The sequence below is a fragment of the Coregonus clupeaformis genome, chromosome 6 (genome assembly GCF_020615455.1).
Source record: "Coregonus clupeaformis isolate EN_2021a chromosome 6, ASM2061545v1, whole genome shotgun sequence".
In the NCBI taxonomy this organism is placed as follows: domain Eukaryota; kingdom Metazoa; phylum Chordata; class Actinopteri; order Salmoniformes; family Salmonidae; genus Coregonus; species Coregonus clupeaformis.
In genome coordinates this window covers 16,827,935-16,836,498 of record NC_059197.1, presented here as the reverse complement: position 1 = coordinate 16,836,498, position 8,564 = coordinate 16,827,935, and the positions used below count along the sequence as shown (strand labels likewise).

Genomic DNA, 8,564 nt, shown 5'->3' with positions numbered 1-8,564 from the left:
AGAGACTTCTGTGGTGTTGACAAATTACGACATGTTGTGTCAGTCAAGTGGCTTGTTCTAAATGGAAATAAATATACGAAGTCAAAAGTCTTTGATCGTTACCAACGTGAATGATAATGTTCCAGAATTTGGACTGATAAAAGACATTGTAGCAAACTCTTCCAACTATTTATTTGAATATCAGTCTTATGGCACCTTTGGTCTGAATAGGAATTTGTTAGCATATGAAGTTGCTGTCCCTAATATTGCCCATGCCACAGAGTTGGTATATAAGGAAAGGCTTATAGATTGTATATCCTACTACTCACTCACTTTCAAAAGCAGCATGCATGTTCCAGTGAAGCATTATCTTGGGGATGTCCTTGCACGTCACAGTGTTCTAATGTGGTCCTGCAGTAGCTCAGTTGGTAAAGCAAGGCCAGGTTTGGGGCTTCGTTTCCCGCTCTGGGGAATTCACATAATGTACTGTAAGTTGCTTTGGATAAAAGTGTCTGCTGTGGCATATTGAATATAAGCAATTTGAGTCATGTCTGGATTGTAAATGTTTTTAATACAAATATTAGTTCTATAGTCTTTTCAAGTGTGATTCTTAAAACAAGCCTACGTATCTTCAAATACCTTTCATCAGTAGATTCCAGCTTGAAAAAGCTGTTCTCTCAAGAATGTGTCTCATGTAACTTGTAGTAAGATAACTCAAGACAGCTATTCCTAAAACAAGCTAAATAGTCTAACACAGTTAGCACTTGATAAGTAAATCATTCGTAAAATAAGATAATACGATTTTAAAGTATGAATACAAGTAAATCAGCCTTGTTCAGATTTGTCATTTTTGCAATGTTGAACCAAAAATAGTTATCCTATGGGCACAGCCGAAGAATCCTTTAGCATCCCTTTTTTTCTTATCGTGTACAACCTATTACTGTCTTCTATTCCTAAGGCCACATATTTCCTCCAAAAGCTCACAACTTGGTCATATTAGGTTGTTCTAAGTTATCAATCTCTTCAAATTCCCCGTTGGCAATTCCGTTAATGGAGTGGAGGTGGTGTCCCTTCACGTTGTGGAAGCAGTAGGAACAGTGTGCAGTAGCCACGGGCACCACCTTGGAGAAGTTGGAGAAGTTCACTCTGTACTTGCCCTCTTTGCTGCGGGAGATGATGGGCAGGAAGTTGTAACCCCACATGATCTCCTGAGGGATGAAGGAGGTCCTGACCTGGCAGGCTGAGCTGGTGGACTCGGCTGTGCCGTCCAGAAAGACCACCAGCTCAAACTCTTGCTTATGGAGTGTGTCCACTGCCATCTCAAAGAAAGGGCTAGCCTTGTCAATCACATGGTAGAGTGTGAGAGGGCACACAAAGAAGAGGTTGTCCTTCCCAGCGTCCACCATGAACTCAATGTTCACCTGGTCCATGATGATTGTCTCCCCGTCTGGTTTGATGGTTGTCCTCAACAGCTTGCCGTAGATCTGGCTTCCGATCATCAGGGTCTTGCGTAAGTTGGCTATTCTTATCATGAGGCAAAGGAAGTCCTTCTTAGGACAGATGACAGCCATCTCACTGAATGTGATGGTCTTGGCCCTTTTCTTAGGGATGGAGATCTTGGCCAGGATGACTCCACACATGAAGCAGTTGATGATGGAACCTATGAGAAACTGGGTAATGAGGAGGGTAACAGCACCAGAACAGTGAGGGGTGATGACGCGTATACCGTACCCGATGCTGGTCTGGGTCTCCAGGGAGAAGAGAAATGCTGTAATGAGATCGTAAACGTTTTCCACACAGTAGATGTGGCCTTTTGAGGGGTTCTGCCACGTCAGGTCCCCGTTGCTCCGGGCGATCCAGAACCACACCAGTCCGAAGAGGAACCAGCTCAGGGTGAACGAGGTGATGAAGTAGAACAGGACAAAGCGCCAGCGGAACTCCACGAAGGTCGTCCAGAAGTCCACGAGGAAGGCAAAGTGGTTGCCGTACTTCACGTTACCGAATTCAATGTTGCAGTGGCCATATTTGGTCACCAGCCGGGTTCTGCGGATTCTTCGCTCCACCAGGTGGTCATGGATGCGCTTCCGGATGCCAAACATCATTTTCTAGGTCCTGTTGTCTGTTAGAGATAATAAGAATTTGTTTGTGAAATAGTTAATGTTTTACCCCCTTTAATCCTTAAATTATGGAACTAATTAGGTAAAACACAAGGTAAAAGTCCCACTGACCTCAATTCTCATCAGAATATCATTATATGAAACAACTTAGTAGCACAAACACCTCAGTCAGTCTATGATCAATGAAATTATTTCACATACCTGCCCCAAACATGTTGCTCTACTTAATAGTAGTTGCTATGCATCACTTGCACATTTTAATCTGCACTTAAATCTTGTAATCCTGGGCACAGGCCTTAGTTAAGGCCCAGATGATTTTACCATTATCCATTAGCCTTTATTATGTTTAAATCAGTGATTTTACATTTACATTTTAGTCATTTAGCAGACGGTCTTATCTAGAACGACTTAGAGTTAGTGAGTGCATACATTTTCCATACTGGAAACATTTTGAGTGTAAAACGTCATATTTTGTTATTTTAGGGGGAATTGGCCATGTATAGACCCATAAACGTAATTAGTGTATTATCTTAACAAATATTTAATGTCAATAGGTTTGTTTAGTGTTTCTTACACAATGGTAGACCTGGTTTATGTGAGTTTTGCTGAATACAAGGCTAGACCTGGTTTGTGGGAGTACTGGAGTTGAGGTGCAGGGGTATACCTGTTTTAAATGTTATGGGTCTTCAGGCTTCGGCACATTTAGACCTGGCTTAGTTGACTAAATAGATTCAAGAACAGGTGCAGACTTTGGTATGTAAATTGGAGCTGAAGTACAGGTGAAGTACCTGGTTTGTATGAATATTGGGGCTGAAATGCAGAAGTACAGCAATTTTTATTACAATTGGGGCTTACATGTAGCAGTAGACTGGACTAAGATATGAAAACAACAGGGTTGGAATGTGCAGCGAATAGCTGGATATAGGTTACTGTTGGTGTTTTGGAGAATACAGGCGTAAGGAAAGTGGGTACAAGGGCTGAGATAGGCAGTCTATGAGTAACAAATAGTGCATTTAGCGTTAGGATATGGGTGTATGGGTACTTGATTGTATCAATATTAGGGTGTTGGAATGTGGGTGTTAGGGTTAAGGCATGGGGCTAGCAGGGCTGGGTTGTGTGAGTAATTGGGTTTAGGTGTGTGGGTAAGTGGGCTGAGGTATATACACTACATTACCAAAAGTATGTGGACACCTGCTTGTCGAACATCTCATTCCAAAATCATGGGCATTAATATGGAGTTGGTCCCCCTTTTGCTGCTATAACATTCTCCACTCTTTAGCCACAAGAGCATTAGTGAGGTCGGGCACTGATGTTGGGCGATTAGGCCTGGCTCGCAGTCGGCTTTCCAATTCATCCCAAAGGTGTTCGATGGGGTTGAGGTCAGGGCTCTGTGCAGGCCAGTCAAGTTCTTCCACACCGATCTCGATAAACCATTTCAGTATGGACCTTGCTTTGTGCACGGGGGCATTGACATGCTGAAACAGGAAAGGGCCTTCCCCAAACTGTTACCACAAAGTTGGAAGCACAGAATCGTCTAGAATGTTATTGTATGCTGTAGCATTAAGATTTCCCTTCACTGGAACTAAGGGGCCTAGCCCGAACCATGAAAAACAGCCCCACGTCAGATAACCATAACCACCCTAAAACCATCCTCATCTAGCCTACTACAACCACATAGCTGCATATAGGGCGGCAGGTAGCCTAGCGGTTAAGTGTGTTGGGAACCAAAAGGTTGCTGGTTCGATTCCCTGGGCTGACTAGGTGAAAAATCTGTCGATGTGCCCTTGAGCACGGCACTTAACCGTAGTTGCTCCTGTAAGTCGCTCTGGATAAGAGGATCTGCTGAGTGACTTAAATGTAAATTATATAAACTGGCATTGTAACCACTGGTAGGGTAAACTCTCATAGTAACCACTGGTAGGGTAAACTCTCATTGTAACCACTGGTAGGGTAAACTCTCATTGTAACCACTGGTAGGGTAAACTCTCATTGTAACCACTGGTAGGGTAAACTCTCATTGTAACCACTGGTAGGGTAAACTCTCATTGTAACCACTGGTAGGGTACAGCACAGAAGTGTTTGATGGATGGTCCCTGGCAAGATTAGGTTCTCTGAAGACATCTGGCCTGTGTTGCTGCCAAGTTGGATGGGAGTGTTAAGTACAAAATGACCAGAACAGTAAGCTGGTGTGTTTGTTCCTATGCTCAAAGCTTTGAAATGTCCTGTATTTCACAAACAGAAATCCGATAGTCACGTGCTTTGTTGTCAAGCTTTTCTCTTTTGATCTCACAAAGCCTTTCACATGTATTCATTATTTCTTCCCCATTGTTACTGTAAGGTGATATAACAAATGCTAAGATCATTCGAGGTTTACTTTGATACGATGCTTGGCTGATACTTTTCAATAATATACTTTTGAAATAGAGTGATCATTTTATTAGTACTGTGTGGTCAGTTGTCATTGTCACTAATAACTCTTCAACAGTTAATGATTTCCCCAGGAAAATGTTATAATCATTTATTTAAGGGGTGTGCAAACAATGCCAAGGTAGTAGGGACCATTTCCACCCTTGTAATCAACAGTTTGTGATTAAATGCAATGTTATGACTACACTTATTCACATTTTGATGTTTCAGCCAATTAAATCATTCACGTAATATTTACACTAATAAATGTAGGCACATGTTGTATAATTTACTTCTGAGAGGTCAGAACGTTAGCTACTTCTTGTCCCCTTTTGGAGAGAGACCGTCGCTACTGTAAATATCTCAAATAACAATAACAGTAAAGAAATTGCCCTCCAAGACCATTTCCTTTCAATGTTAAAATCCTCAGCAATATGCAAGACCATAAACTAGCCCTACTACACACACACACCTGTATACACCGTTTGGAGTGGAGTCAGATTAGTAATATAACATACAATATGTTTACTGGCAGACATGCCACTCTTCACTCATAGTGATTTTGTAAAGCGGTGCTTCTTGGATGCAAAAACATTAGCGGAATGCCAATTTGAAAATATATGCACCACTTATGTTAAGGGAGAGTAGCCGTAACACGACAAGCTCACCGTAGCCTCAAAGTGGGTACATATCAACATAATGGACATCATCATTACACTGTTGTTATAATTGGAGAACACAATGTGAAGTTTTCCCTCACTGGATGATGATGGTCCAGCTAAGATGAGGTCCTCACTCAAACTGAACTCACCTGTCAGTTTGTGAACTGTGGAAATCCAAAGATGTGCCCTCTGTCGCTGTCTCTCTCTCAGCCAGTCTCTGAAGGTGTGTCCTCTGAACTGTAGTTAGTGTTCTGACACCTCTCGCAGTGCTACACCTTTTATAAAGCCTTGTACTGGTGGGACAGGAATCACTTCAGGTGGTGTTTACACGCACACAAACATAAAGTACCGGTACCGCCCTCCAGCAGGGCTGTTGAGTGGGTATGTGTTCACCCCACACAGCGCAGGTACCCAGGGCCAGCCTGAATACCCTATGTTACACCACCAATGTCTAGACACACACACACACGCACATGCACACACACACACACACACACACACACACACACACGCTTGTATTTGCTGTTGATGGGGTAAATAAAAATATTATACATTCATGCTACACACACATCACAACTGCTGTTACCAGACTCTTATTATGATTGCTAAAAACTACACAATTTAAATACTTGCCCCCCAATCCCCCCTTCCCCAAAACATTTGTAAATATTGGACTTCCTGTATTATACTTATGGGTCAATTCACATACATTCACACACACACTCACACACTCACACACACACACACACACACACACACACACGCACATGCTTGTATTTGCTGTTGATGGGAGAAATAAAGATCTTGAATTGTAGCCAGATTTTGTGATAATACATGTGCCACATGAGCAGTATCTGCTGGCTGTGATTGTAGATTGGTTACTGCACCATGTGAGGCTTTTATAGTCGTCAATGTTGGATGGTTTTCTGGTCTCTCTTGATGTTCCGGACCGGTGTGCTGTGTGAGGGAAATGTCAATGAGGATTAGCATAAGAACAGGGAAGTGCAGGTCGCTGGATGCTATTCCACAGCCCATTGGCTCAGCAGCATTCATAATAAAACAACACAGTGAGGGCCTCACTCGACAGTCCTCTGCCGTACCGCAGATCCAGTACAAATCCATTGCATTTCTTTGTGTGTGTGTGTTGGGCGACTCTTATCAGAAATTCAGCCTTCTCTGTGTGGCTCTCTCCATCCCCCATTCTGTCTCACCTCTTTGAAGCAGAGGTTCAGTTGTCTTTACTTCCTGTAGGTCTGATATCTGATTGGTAGTTAACGCAACAGTAATGCTATTGGTCAACAACTCAGATTTTGAATCCAAACAACTCATATGTTACAAAAGGGACTCATTGTCATGTTCTCTTTGTTCCTGACCTGCGCTGGTGAGAAACTCGCTCTCTTTTTCTCTCTCCACCCCAGGGACTCTTGAGGCATGGCCTTTTCAGGCTATGAGTTATCTCTCTCTCCCTCTCTGATCATGCCTAGAATAATGCCTTGTAAAGTATTTTTCTTGTAACCTAAGCACTATACCTTGTACTGTGTGTGAATCCATTCATTTTGCAATGATATTAAAACTGCACTATGCAGAAATCGCTCCGCCATTTCCTGGTTGCTAAAATTCGAATAGTTCGCCTAATTTCAGTTTATGTGACAAAACAAGCATGTATAGTGTAGAGAATCATCGTGCCATCTAAACTGCTGTGAAATATACTTTCCATAACCACAAATATTGTATTTTCAGCTGTTTTGAAGCTGGTGTACAAAACTGAAAGTAAAAGATGCAAAGCGAAACTTAAAAAAATAAGCATAGAAATAGTGCACATAGAACAGATCAACCTCTTGGTCAGGTTACAGATCAACCTCTTAGTCAGGTTAAAGATCAACCTCTTGGTCAGGTTACCCAAAACTTTACATATTGCAGCTTTAAATAATACTTGCTTTGTGCATTCGCTTCTCATGACCATTTCTTGATATTAGTCATCTAAACTCAGAATACTTCATTGTCTCTTTCTCTTTGTTCCTGCCCTGCGTGTGTGTATGTACAGTGGGGAAAACAAGTATTTAGTCAGCCACCGATTGTGCAAGTTCTCCCACTTAAAAAGATGAGAGAGGCCTGTAATTTTCATCATAGGTACACGTCAACTATGACAGACAAATTGAGATTTTTTTTCTCCAGAAAATCACATTGTAGGATTTTTAATGAATTTATTTGCAAATTATGGTGGAAAATAAGTATTTGGTCACCTACAAACGAGCAAGATTTCTGGCTCTCACAGACCTGTAACTTCTTCTTTAAGAGGCTCCTCTGTCCTCCACTCGTTACCTGTATTAATGGCACCTGTTTGAACCTGTTATCAGTATAAAAGACACCTGTCCACAACCTCAAATAGTCACACTCCAAACTCCACTATGGCCAAGACCAAAGAGCTGTCAAAGGACACCAGAAACAAAATTGTAGACCTGCACCAGGCTGGGAAGACTGAATCTGCAATAGGTAAGCAGCTTATTAGGAAATGGAAGACATACAAGACCACTGATAATCTCCCTCGATCTGGGGCTCCACGCAAGATCTCACCCCGTGGGGTCAAAATGATCACAAGAACGGTGAGCAAAAATCCCAGAACCACACAGGGGGACCTAGTGAATGACCTGCAGAGAGCTGGGACCAAAGTAACAAAGCCTACCATCAGTAACACACTACGCCGCCAGGGACTCAAATCCTGCAGTGCCAGACGTGTCCCCTGCTTAAGCCAGTACATGTCCAGGCCCGTCTGAAGTTTGCTAGAGTGCATTTGGATGATCCAGAAGAGGATTGGGAGAATGTCATATGGTCAGATGAAACCAAAATAGAACTTTTTGGTAAAAACTCAACTCGTCGTGTTTGGAGGACAAAGAATGCTGAGTTGCATCCAAAGAACACCATACCTACTGTGAAGCATGGGGGTGGAAACATAATGCTTAGGGGCTGTTTTTCTGCAAAGGTACCAGGACAACTTATCCGTGTAAAGGAAAGAATGAATGGGGCCATGTATCGTGAGATTTTGAGTGAAAACCTCCTTCCATCAGCAAGGGCATTGAAGATGAAACGTGTCTGGGTCTTTCAGCATGACAATGATCCCAAACACACCGCCCGGGCAACGAAGGAGTGGCTTCGTAAGAAGCATTTCAAGGTCCTGGAGTGGCCTATTCAGTCTCCAGATCTCAACCCCATAGAAAATCTTTGGAGGGAGTTGAAAGTCTGTGTTGCCCAGCGACAGCCCCAAAACATCACTGCTCTAGCTCCCAGGAGATCTGCATGGAGGAATGGGCCAAAATACCAGCAACAGTGTGTGAAAACCTTGTGAAGACTTACAGAAAACGTTTGACCTGTGTCATTGCCAACAAAGGGTATATAACAAAGT

The 8,564-nt window shown here is 42.6% G+C and overlaps 1 protein-coding gene across 1 annotated transcript; it reads right to left on the bottom strand.

Annotated features, from left to right (window-relative positions):
* Nucleotides 1–536: 536 nt before the first annotated feature.
* On the bottom strand, nucleotides 537–5,402 carry LOC121568350 (ATP-sensitive inward rectifier potassium channel 1-like). The gene is made up of 2 exons (XM_041878902.1): nucleotides 5,314–5,402; nucleotides 537–2,098 (listed from the first exon to the last, which is right to left on the bottom strand). Exon 2 carries the CDS (start codon nucleotides 2,079–2,081, stop codon nucleotides 960–962), a length of 1,122 nt encoding a protein of 373 aa, XP_041734836.1. The 5' UTR covers nucleotides 2,082–2,098; nucleotides 5,314–5,402; the 3' UTR covers nucleotides 537–959.
* Nucleotides 5,403–8,564: the final 3,162 nt, after the last annotated feature.

Bases quoted from the DNA above. Each gene is read 5' to 3' on its own strand.
- LOC121568350 (XM_041878902.1), bottom strand. From the start codon at position 2,081: ATGATGTTTGGCATCCGGAAGCGCATCCATGACCACCTGGTGGAGCGA.